The 12,800-nt window shown below is 41.4% G+C and overlaps 1 protein-coding gene across 2 annotated transcripts in view; it reads right to left on the bottom strand.

Annotated features, from left to right (window-relative positions):
- Nucleotides 1-9,844, bottom strand: part of galnt2 (UDP-N-acetyl-alpha-D-galactosamine:polypeptide N-acetylgalactosaminyltransferase 2) — a 52,285-nt gene extending 42,441 nt beyond the window's left edge. For both annotated transcript variants that reach the window (XM_061228187.1, XM_061228188.1), the window contains exon 1: nucleotides 9,634-9,844. In XM_061228187.1, coding sequence (XP_061084171.1) covers nucleotides 9,634-9,729 — 96 coding nt within the window. In that variant the 5' untranslated portion in view covers nucleotides 9,730-9,844. The remainder of the gene's footprint in view (nucleotides 1-9,633) is intronic.
- Nucleotides 9,845-12,800: the final 2,956 nt, after the last annotated feature.

Genomic DNA, 12,800 nt, shown 5'->3' with positions numbered 1-12,800 from the left:
ACATTTGAAACAAAGTTAGTAACCCTTAGACAGATCTCTAAACACAATGAAATCCACTAAAAGTTAGCTTCTTCACAAGAAATGCTAGAATGTTAGTCAAGTTATTGAAGTATTGCGTCAAATCCACTTTCTTTGATAAAAACTAAGTCTGACAATCAAAAGCACTTCAAACACTGTTCTAGAGACTCCCTTTCCAAAAAACTACACAATACAAACATATTAAATCCTTTCTTCTGACAGCAAACCAAAGGACACAGACAAACAAGCAAGCTCTGGCCTGCTTCCCTGTGAAAATGACAAACAGGCAGCAGCAAACAGTGGCTCAGTTTGTAGTAGCTAATGGACAAAGAACCAGACACATGCTCTGGGATTTATTTTATTTTTTTACATTTGCTATTAATGTAGGTTGCACTGTTAATGGAAATGTATCATAATGTCTGTGATTTAAGCTGCAATTACACTATGAAAATTATGGCAATTATCACACTTCATTTAGATTGAATTACAGCTACAATTTTAGCAAAGGCAGAATCACAGTACTACCTACCCTAATATGTTTATGGAGTTCAATGAAGGTAGGGTTCTCAGTCGGCAACACATACTTTCCAAGATGCAAAAAAGTCATTAACACAAGGGGTGCCTTTAAGAAAAACAGGTGCATGTTTATTGAAAAGCCTGGCAGACTGGCTGATCCCGTTATGGCCCAACAATCTGGTGAAGGCACCGTTCCAGCGTGTGGATGGGCCCAATGGTCTGGTATTTGTTAAGGACCATTGCAGTGTGTAGATGAACCCAAAGGACTGAACACAATGGCCAGACAATTTTCTGCTGAATTCTGAACTGGCGGCTTGACCCAACTGTTAATAATGGCACAATCACAAGCAATGCCACCATATTAGAGAATGCTCTAACTAAAGTGACCAAATATCAGCAAGGGCCTCAGGACTAGATATAGCACACCATCAAATACCAACCAGACGGTGTAGCACTGGCTACTCTAAGGGAGCAGGATAGCAGAGAGGATGCCAATAACACACAGTAGGACGTTAAAGTTCACAGGATAGAAAATGAGTGGTATAGACATCAGGAAGGCATATTGTCAAGGGAGTTTTAAAGTAGTTCCCTACCCCAAAGACTACCTAGACTTTGGGATTTTTTTCAGCAGCCATTTGCCTTTTGGAATTCTTCAGGATATGCCTTGCATACCATGCACGCAGCCAAGAAACATTCACAAAAGTACAAGTTAAATAACTCTTACAAGACTCATAAGCATCACAGTTTGTGGGTATATTATCTCATGGGAACCAGCGGAGAGGGTAGCGATCAGCACAAATTAATTATTAAAGGTCTTTGTGCATTTTCGTGCCTTTGATGATCATTGCTCTGGGTGTGGGTCCTGAATCTGGAAGTGGAGCTGGGCCCTCCCGGACCCTTACAGAGCACGCTCAGTCTCTGTTTATTGATACAGGAACTGTGCATCACTCAGAAACCGCTTTTAAGGCTTAATGATCCTCCGCGACTACCACCTTCCAACACATTCAATGCTTTATTAAAATTCATTTTTGATGCCAGCCTTCCATTGAGCAGGGGACAATGAAAAAGAGTCCTCTGTTCAATGGAAGGCTGGTATAAAACTTATTTTTTATTTAACGCATATTTATATTAATAACAATCTAACCTAGAAAATGTAGAAACCTGGCAGGTCCACAGAGACTGTTGCTTATCCTGCCACATGAGTCAGGCCCAAAACATCTCTGAAACCAGAAAGATGTTAGACAACAGCCATCTTTGATGTGAACAGCCACCTAAATGAGCTTGCCCACTTTCTCCTCAACAGTATGGTTTTCTTATCACACAGCAGGGTAACAAAACACCTCAGTTACTTCTGTTTTACTTCCATTCATCAATTGTTTATATGTTTATTATCTGATGGCTTTAAAACGTATGTCTGGAAAGGCAGACAAACCGCAAAAACAGCTGGAGCAGTACTTGAGCTGTATGCTGTACACGCTGAGGTTGAACAGGACTTAAATCACTTGTTTCCAAGAAAAACAATGATTGTTCCTCAGACTTTACATAACCATGATGAAAGATACAAACTGCATATACAATATTCCTTCAGCCAAAGGAATCTGAATGTACCCACTCTATACGTTACATAAAATCAAAGCACTTCCAAGACCGAGTTTATTTCTGTGCAGAGGCATATATGAATTCTGTGAAAGGAGACCCAGCACTGAAGACCAAGGGATCTATGGTTAAAAGGGCTCTTTACGTGCTGTCAAAGGTAGAAAAAGATTCTGAGACTATGTGGAAAGAACTAGCCACTAAATGACAGGCTATAGGACTTGGTTTATAACTTCTTGTGTTTGATCAGTTCTGCACAATGCACTCAAGCTGCAATAAACACAGCTCGCTGCGCTTCATACATTTCAACTTTTAGCTTTGCTAAATACAGGAGCTATCCAGATCAGTTACTGTCCAGATCAGTACAAATATTTAGGAATACCAGTGGATTAATACCAGAGGATTCAAACACTAATATGAATGAATATATTCACTAATAATGGCAGTCGATTAATATTATTGTCCCGCCACTAGGACAATCACAGGACAGTGGTCAAACTGTGTGGACTTGCTGGGGAGAGGGGCAGAGTGACGTTTTTTCCTTCCATCTGTCCAATGCTGTACTGGGTTCTCTTTGTTTAAAAAGTCTGCAAACTGATGTTCCACTGAGTATGGATTTTTAAAAATAGAAGATATTACATCTTGAGCCTGGCACCCTGCCCCACCAGTATGTTCAAATAAGGAAGGAAAGAGCTAATCTCCCTGCACTTTCTCTCATTGCAATCACAAGCTGAATTTAAGCCATTTCCATTAACATGTCCATTATTCACTTTTACCGTTCTTACAATAGGGATTGCATGGAGTACAGAGGCTAATACTGTAATACACCAGTCATCATTGGCCTGCAAAACTGTCATTCTCAAAGAATCTTGCCTTCCTACAGAACGTCATAACCATAAGTGATCACAGACATGACCCATAAAAGATACAGTGTGACCCTAGCAGCTGACATTTACATGTTGTTCAGGCGTTATTTCCTCACTTTACAAATAGTAGCGTTCATATGTGCATGGGACTCAATATAATAAAAGAACAATAGAAAAAAAAGCACAATATAACAGTATTAAGCACGTGTCGCTCTTTGTTCAGAGTCAGGGTTTTCCCTAGCAGCCACTCCCTAACACTGCGTCCTCAAAAGAGAGTCAATGGTCCTACAGACAAAAGGGAAGCAAAACACTACTAACTGGGGTGGAATAAAGTGCAATATTCACTGGGCTGTTTCTGGAGCAATGCCAGGGGCAACTTGGGCAAATGATCCCAGAGCGTAGCGGTACCAGGCAGTCTGCAGATTGATGTGAAGGCTTACATTCATGCCGTGGGCACGTCTGGGACCACAGCTCATCGTCTGAGGTCTTTGAACAAGGCCTCTGCTGCGTAAGCAACAGACCTCCTTCAATTCCACTCGCCTCGAGAGATGCGGTCTTGCTTACAGACATTTTTACCAAATGCACGTTTCAGTAGATACTCACAATAACCACAAGCTTCTCTCGGGTAGAAAAATAAATATAAATATAAAATACAAAGAATATATATTTTTATATCATTGATCTACTGTAGTTTTCTGAAATGCAAGGTTAAAGTTTTCATCTCCAATAGTTTTACCATCAAGATAGAAGTAAAGTCCCACAATACAATTTAGTAAAAATTGCAGCCATTTTCTATTCCTGTGAGTGCCACTAGACGATGAATAATTCCCTTTCCTCTCATTATGGTTTATCATTTGTAATATTAGAGTTACAGACTGAACCCACATAGCTCAGAGACTCGTTTATGAGCTCCTTCCTGCATATGTCATCAGGGTGGCGTGGGGGTTGGGTGCGCCCTGGAAAGTCAGGTTTCAACAGCCTGAGTTTCTGTTCAGTCTGCGCAGTGTAAATGTTTGTGACTTTGCATTTGTCTGGACTTTACCGACAGCCCGTTCTAAAAAATAAAAAAATACATTAGATCAGCCCATAACCGCAGCCCTGCTTTCCTGATAAATGTATAACCTAAAAGAAAAGTACTTGAAATTAAAGCTTCTGCAAACCTACAGCTTTTCACAGATGGTTCTGATTAAAGCTCATTTACTTTCTGCCATTCAGCAAATCAGTGCATACGTTATCCTGGCCACCTCAGTGTGTTAGTACACGGAGATTCAACAATGAACCCCCCTCCCTCCCAATCCAATCCTATTCTGTGGCAACATTTCTTGATAGGTCTTCTCATATCTCACACAATCACCAAAACCTCAGAATGGATAAATGTAGTACCACCTTTGCTTTGGAATGTAACAGCCCAAAGGACTTGATCAGCAGTGTTCAATGGTTTTATTTAAACTAGGTAGTCAGTCACATGCTACCAAAGATCTTGGGATTTTCAGCAAATGGTTTTGAGGAACAAAGGAAATAGAGATACAAACAAACGAAACTTCTGAAACACAGCCAGCAAACCAACTTGCAACAATTCACCAGCATAACTGACAAACCATCTGAGGTCTGTAATTAGCTTGAAGAGTCTGTGGTAGGTGAGGCACCCCAGTATCTTCCTCTGTGCTTCTCCAGAGGAGATGGTCATCTCTTTCATCCTCACAGACAGAGCTAACCACCCTGCCACCCGCTTACAATTTACAGCCTCATAAACACATGCATTAGCTACCTGGTCTCCCAGCAGCTTTGGAATTTCACATTACAATTAAAATAAAGGTCCTGTTTGCGTGGCAGCACACTTTCTACAATAGCATACATGTTTTAAACATTTTTTCTGACACAGTTAAGGCTTACTACATACAATGCTTAGTTTGAAGGAATGAATGTTGGCAGGGAGGCTAAAGTAAAAATAAAATCTGTGTGTGCATGCGTGTTTGTCTGTGTGCGTGTTGTGCGTATGCATGTTATGGTAGAAACATGTTCCAAGCTCTGTCATATTAAATACGGGAAGCTTGGCTAGGAGTGGTGAGAATCGTTGCTTTTCCATCCTACTCTCCGCAGAAAGCACTTCCCCAGTGATACTCTATGACATCACACGATGAAGTGTGCAAGCCACACCACAGCCTCGTCCATCACGCTTCATGCGTCTTCCAAACTCCAAAATAAACTGAGGCAAAGAACACCAAGTAAGAGCCAGGAGGCCAAGGACAACAGCAACTCATCCAGTGAGGCTCAAATGGCAAAGATGGGGGAGTGGGGGGAGAATCGAGTCTCAGAATTCACTCTCTGAATTCACTCACAGAAAGCATCACTTTTTCCTTCATTTCATTTTCCCTTCCAGCTGCAGAACACACGTTTGCTGCATTTACAGCCACATCATCACCTACTCAGCTTGGGCAATGGCATTCAGACACATGGTTACGGTGTCATTAGAGTTACTGTGCATCATCAAAGAGGGTGTCATTTGTATGACCGCCTCATTTGAGTTACTGTGTATCACAGGGTTACTGTGTCATTAGAGTTACTGTGCATTGTGACAGGATCGTTGCATCATTCGAGTCAGTGTTACAGTAATTAGTATTGCCATGTCATTACAGTCACTGTTGTGTGTCCCAATGTTATTAGAGTCAATGTGTATCATCACAAGGCAACTGTGTCATTAGAGGCACCTTGTCATTTGTTTGTGTCATTCGTGTAACTGCATTAACACAGGGCTACAGTATCATTGGAGTAACGATGTCATTCAGTTACTTGGTATTATCACAGGGTTACCTCGTCATTGGAGTTACTGCATCATTAGGTTTCAATGCATTATCACAGGGTTACCACAATACGGCAGTAACTGTGTCCTTAGTTTACCATGTATTATCACAGGGTAACTGCGTCATTGGAGCTACTGCATATTATCAGTTACAGCATCATTAGTGACTTGGTCAGTAGAATTGGGCATCCTGGACATTAGATCTGTGTGTCACTCAGTGTTCCTGTTACCATGAGCTGTTAGTGTCAATGTGCGCATTGCAACTGAAGTACCAGTGCCAAATAACAAAGTTGGAGCTTGTTCCAGAAAGATAAAAGATTAAATGCTCCATCACCTTTTTCCAGAATTAGGCACAGGATTTCTGGCAGGCTGCCAATGCAAACCTTCTTACAGCAAGGCTTGTGCCATGAAACCCTTTGAAGTCTGAAGGCTGCAATCAAAACACTACGGGACTAATATGTGCTTTAGAGTCAAAGATGCAACTACCTCATGCTGTCAATCCAGAGGACAGAGGAAGACACTCCAACCCCCCGAAACATGAACATGAAAATAAACGTTTCCAAGTAGTAGCAGGTCTGTCATAAAATGCAGAGGAATTTCTGCTTTTCCAGGAATAACAGAGAAACATGTTCCCCTCCCCCGTTACCCCTTCCCCCTCCATCCAACTGTGCAGTTTCCCCACTTGGAGAAAAAAAAGAAGAAAAAAAAGATTTCTCCCCCTGCCAATACAGAGCAGCTTCTCTGTTACTTCATTGCACTTGCTATGTTTGTCACAAACCTGAAAATTCACCGACCCATGTCAAAAGGGCCAAAAATGACCAGTGTATTCCAGAAGTAAGACAGTCACACAATGCTGACAAAGCCAGCGCCTTCATGCAGTGCCTGGGAATGCACCAAGAAAGGCAAAGGAAGAAGCATGTAATGGAGTCATTAAACACCTAAACGCTAGGGCCAGGTCAGTGAAATGATACCATGAGATGGAAATCCCACACAGTTACCTTTTTGGCTTCCTGTTTCTTTCTGCAATATTATCTAAAACATTCAACATTTCACACAAGAAAACATTCTTTGTTAGGACTCGTTTTCTGTATATTGCTACTGCACCTCTGCTTTACTGCAGAACCTCTCACACTGCCATGAGCTCCTTCAGAACTACAATCCAACAATGCATATCACTGCTGTGAGCTCCCCCAGAACGATAATCCCGTAATGCAAAACAAAACAAACATTCAAAATGTAAAGGAGGCCTGGAAAGCTGTGATATTTAGTCAGTCATTTATTAAGATTTAATAACTGAAGAAAAAAATAAAATCAATAAGACGAGTTTCCATCTTATCAAAGAAATACATGGAACAGTGCCACTTCAGAGCACGTGCTGAGAGTTTACAACTAAATGAAGAGGACAGTGGCAGATGGCATTCACTATGCCAAAACTACATGCTCAGGACACCAACATCATCCTCTCATGACCACATACATTTTTCCCTCAATTAATGAAGTGCACTTATCCTCGAGTAACCACAGTGCCTGCATGTACACATATTTTCCATTCACAGAGACTGAGAATTTCACATTTATATGTGGACTCAAAGCTGCACAGGGAGGTGTGTGTGTTTGCATTTCAATTCTCAGCTGGTGACAGACTTTCTGCAGTGTGCTGAGCATAAGCAGGACCTGCAGAGACCTTAACTGGCGGCATTCAGGGACCGAAGACAAGCTAAGGATCCTGCTTTCTGAAGCTCTAAACTGGGACTGCTGCATCCTCGGTATCACCTCAACTGCATCTTAAGATACGTGCACTCCTTACCTGACCTCCTGATGCGGAGCGTTTCAGACCAGCACAAATCCTTATACTGCTGGGTACTGATTTAAACTGACACTGCACTCAAAGGCCGGCTTGTTTGCCTGACACTCCATACACAGCTTAAATACAGGACAAGGACAACCACTTTCAACAAGGATGGCAGCAGAGACACAAAACTTGTTGGTGAGCAATCACAAGAATAGAAACAAACCACCCATATAACAACACGCCACATTGTGAAGGGGGGGGGGGAATAAACATTGTGACTATTTATCTGGAATTTTACTTGTGTCCTTGGTTTTAAAACTTCTCAAAAACAACTACAATGCTGTAACCCTAACTACCCTCTCAAACCCTCCATACTTGGCTCATTGTTTAATCTTCCCGTCTCTGCCCGGAGATTGGCTGGCTCATTGTATTTGTCTTCTCCAATGAGGGATCTGTGATCCAGCCTGGTGCACGACGCAGAGTTTGAAACGTGCCAAGGAAACGGAAAATGAATCCATGATATCTGCATTTAATTGAGATCAGGGCTTTGTTAATCAAATTAGCATCGCCACACAACACGGTGTTTCAACGGGGCCCATCAATCTCGTGTCAGACGAGAGACTGGAAACAGACGTGCCAGAGCATCCCACTGACCGCAAAGTGGCTATGAGATAGGCTAGCACTCCACTGATATAAACACACGTAATTACACAGGAATTCACATATACATTTCCTGGACATTTTCGAGCAGAACTTGCCATTTCTGGACCAGGAAGGAACTAAAAATCCAAACGACACACTCAAAAACCATTCACGATTTTGTGAATTCACAGAGTAGCCTAACCTACAGGGCAAGAAAACAGTCATAACTGTAGTAGACCAGCTCCGGGCTGAAAACAAAGAAAGCAACTACCACCAGTAAAAGATCGATTGAGTGAACAAATGTATCATTTTTGTATTTATTTATTAAAGTCAGTGAAATCTGCAGCGATATTATATGTTGCATAGGCTACACGTGACATGGCATACGCTTCTTCGGCGCAGTGATGATCTGACGGAGAGCGCCAAGCTACAACGCTACAACGATTGATGGATATGACAGATATGGGCAAATACTGACACAGCAGGCATTTCAATACACAACACAACACAGAGACGTGTTGAATCTTCTGGCTCCGAAACAGCGAATTTGTTTCTTCGCGTGAAAATCTCGCGGTAGCTATAACCTACCTAGGCTACATTTAATCCACTCTGGGATCACCCTCAAAAGATGACATCAGAGCGAATGTATGCGAAAAAAATGAAATGCCAGTAGTAGCTAATTGCATGCTAACTGTAATGTCAAAAAAGCAAAAGCCAGAAATATTTAATTGGCAAGAAACTGGTGAGTAGGCTACAGACTATATAACAGGAAACAAGCTGAGAACTGGACGAAAAACTCAATGTTTCATTACAAAACCGAATAAATATATGAAATAATCTCAATTTTTAATTCCACAAAAGATCTAGCTACGAACGTGAAAATGTCGCAGATTTTGTGACAGGAGATAAATACAATGTAGTCGTCTATAATGAGTCGTAGGCAAACTGCATATTTCTGACTATGGAACAGTGTGCGACCACTCAGGCGACGACTGGTCGCCGGAGGCAAAGGCAGTTATACTTAGAGGGGCCAAATTAAATACTGGATTTGATAAAGGAGTTTAAATGCAGTTGTCTCATCGGCCAAGCCAGTTGCAGAATGACGCGAACCGCTGACTGCACAAGCTAGTAGCCTAAACTGATACACGAATAAAATACATAGCCTACATAGCTTCAGTCACCATTGCAATTCAGTCATCTTTAAAGCAAATTAAGACGTAACAATAATTAACATCCCATTAGATTCTTAAGGCGACTGAATAAGGTAGGCTATTCTAATCACACATTGTTTCCAAATCCCAAAAGAACTCGCCAAGTCTCCATGATTTACCAAATCAGCTGTGACCTGAATTCCTGTTCTCGCTTAACTATCTACCTTAACACCAGAAAAAATAGACAAATCCTACCTTTCGACTCAAGGTTGTCCCAGAATAAAAATAGTAAGCGATGCCAAGCACCCAAAGAACGGCAAAGCATAGTAGCATCCTGGACTTTTTTCTCATGGTTGTAAATCTGATGCGAAATTGTATGTGAGTTTTAGCGGCTTTGATTGTCTCAGATATCGGAGATGCAGGCAGCGTCCTGTGTGTGAAATCCTACTGCGCTCAACGCGGCTGTAGTTCCAGCAGAATGAGCAGGAAATAGTCAACATCACCGGGTTAGAGGGGAAAGGGTAACCCGCTGTGGTCCAATCACAGCCCGCAGAGATGTAGCCGGAGGAGGGGTGCTAGCCTAGCCGTGCTGTCTGGGGAAGGGGCGGCCGGGGTTTTGGCTAAATTAGTACCTTTGACTCGGTTTTGGTAGTCACCCGTTAGGAGTTAAAACACACTTTGTTGTGAAGCGTATGCTTAGACGACGAATGAACATGGTCTGTCGTTAATGTGGAGCATAAGATACACCATGTAGCCTATTCGTAGAGCTAGGCTAGCTGATGATCACTAACAAAGAGCCCTTTTATTTATTTATTTATTTATTTATTGTTATGGTAACACTCCTGTCCGCGGGGTTTCGGTTCTAAGAACTGAATATATATATATATATTTTTAAAGTGTCAACCCATTCATGCCTGGCTTTTAAAAAATCGGTCATTAGATTTAAGCTGCTCTAATACAACAAAACACAATAGCACAACGCAATTCGAGTTCATAGGTCTGTCCGACAACCAGAGAGGGAAATTGAAAATAAGTTCACAATTATTCTTTACAATGAAGACTTTAAAATGACTGGTCTTTGAAGAAGCTGCTGTTATGATACATCTGGTAGGCTAATGACACGACTCGCTGAAGGCACACGGTGGGAGAGGGACAAAGTGGGACTTTCCCGCAGCACGCTTTTACATCCTACTCTCTGAAATGATTTGAATTGTAGGCCTATACACTGAATGACCACTGTGAGTCAGGGACCTTGGTTTTCCATAGCCTATGAAAGAAACCATTTTAAGCAGTAGCCCACAATGTCCCCATCACCGTCCTGGGACATTGGTCTTTCTAGTTGGCTCACGAGGCCCCCTGGTGGGCTCTAAACACCAGCAACCTTTATTTCCAATTCTTTTCTCAGCTGGAGTCCAATTCACGTTTAATTGACACAATTATATGGGAGTGAATATTTAGCATTTATCATAAGGGAAACAAGGGCTTTACCCATTGTGATTGACCCCACTCCATTAGCAGCCACACAAAATCGCGTTGAAAGCCAATTTGGATAAGGGCAGCTCAAGAAGGATTTTAATTAACGACCTTATCCGTGCCGTAAATGAAAACCAGAACCCTGCACGATGGCTATGATAATGATGAACTATATTTAATTTTGCGACTGCTAAAGTAGCACTACTCCTGAGGTGCGTGAACTTTCCTTACATTAGAGTAGCAAGGAGCGATGTCAATGCTTTCAATTATCTCGCTGCTACATGTGAACATTCATTTGTTTTATTGCGATGTTGATGTCTGCAAGGTGAACAAAGCTACGTCTTCCTACCGCATCCATCCACATTAGCCGGCAAACAGTATCCACCATCCACAACTAAGCTACCGTGAACAATGAGTCTACATTTACGCTATTAACATGTGACAAATAAAAAATGAGTAATGGCAGTATGAATTGTAAAGGTAATATGTAAATATGTAGGCTTCAAAAAAATCGGGCGGAGGTAGACTGGAATTCGTGTGTGTTTTGTTTAAGAACTATGGAATCAGGTTGTGAAACTCTTATTATACATGCCTAATACAACAAAGGTGACAACTAAAATCTGATATCTTTCCTAATTTACCACCTCCTCTGCTGGATGCTTGTCTTGGCTGAAATATGCGCGATTCAGTTCCCCTGGGGAATTCGCCACCCAGTGTCTGCCACGGCATTTCAAACTCATGGGGAGGGGTGGAAAGTGCTGCAGGCAGAAGGATGGAGGTTTGCCGCATCAATCAAAAGGGGGATTTAACGACAGCGTCACGCAGGTTTTAACGGTTTTCAGTGGAGCAAGCTTACGAATTAAACAGGATCACGCGAAGAAACGCTTCATAGCTCCATCATTAAGATGTAAGAAAAATAAATATGGCCGTTAATATACAACCAAAATAAGTATGATCATTATCATATAACCAACATCTATATCACCATTGATATATGACCATATTACCACTAGTATACCATAAATCTGCCAATTTATAACCTTTATATCATATTAACATATAGCTAACCATTATATCACAAGTTTTGTTTGTTAATAGAGATGTCCTTATTGCAGATATTCTATGGAAATTGTGTTCCAATGACAGCAAAACCGTATTAGATGCAATAGACTTCAGTTATTAATTATGTAAAACAAGAGGTTAAATGAGTGCAGTAACGTCAATATAATTTCATAAATATTGATACGGAGAAATTGATATTGATCTGGGGTTGAATAAATTGCAGTGGAGACCACAAATGGAAACTGGAAGTTTGGAACAGCCTCTCTTTCATGGCTGTAGGGCCCCGATTGGCAGCAACGGCACAATAGATTTGCTAATCTATTCTGTAGTCCGGAAGTATTTGAACAGTGATGTAATTTTTGTGGTTTTAGCTCTGCGCTCCAGCATATTGGATTTTAAATGAAACAATGAATATGAGGTTAAAATGCACACGGTCAGCTTTAATTTTACTTCCATATTGGGAGATACAGAAATGACATCCTTTTAATAGTTCCGCCATTGTATAGGAACAAAAGTAATTGGAGAAATTAATATGTGCATGTGTATTTTGGTCCATTAAAATTTGTCCCAGAACTCCTCTGGCTTGTCTCTCTATTCTTTGACTAATTCTAATCTGACCTTTCATTCTTGCTGCTGATGAGGTTTGCATCTTGCAAGATAGCCTCTATAATTCTCCACTCAAATTCTTCTTGCTTGGTGGCTTGCAATATTTCCCCCCTGACATCTGGAGACTGCTGGTGATGTCACTGACCACTGGTCTAAGGTTCTTCATCCATCGGTCATCAACTGCAGGTGTCTTCCCTGAACAGAGTCAGCAGTTTCTGAGATATTCAAATGACCCTGTCTGGCACCAACAATCATTCCACGGTCAAAGTAACTTCACATTT

This window comes from Conger conger, chromosome 18 (genome assembly GCF_963514075.1).
Source record: "Conger conger chromosome 18, fConCon1.1, whole genome shotgun sequence".
Classification (NCBI taxonomy): domain Eukaryota; kingdom Metazoa; phylum Chordata; class Actinopteri; order Anguilliformes; family Congridae; genus Conger; species Conger conger.
The sequence above is the reverse complement of the archived record's forward strand: the minus strand, read 5'-3'. Positions and strand labels throughout refer to the sequence as shown.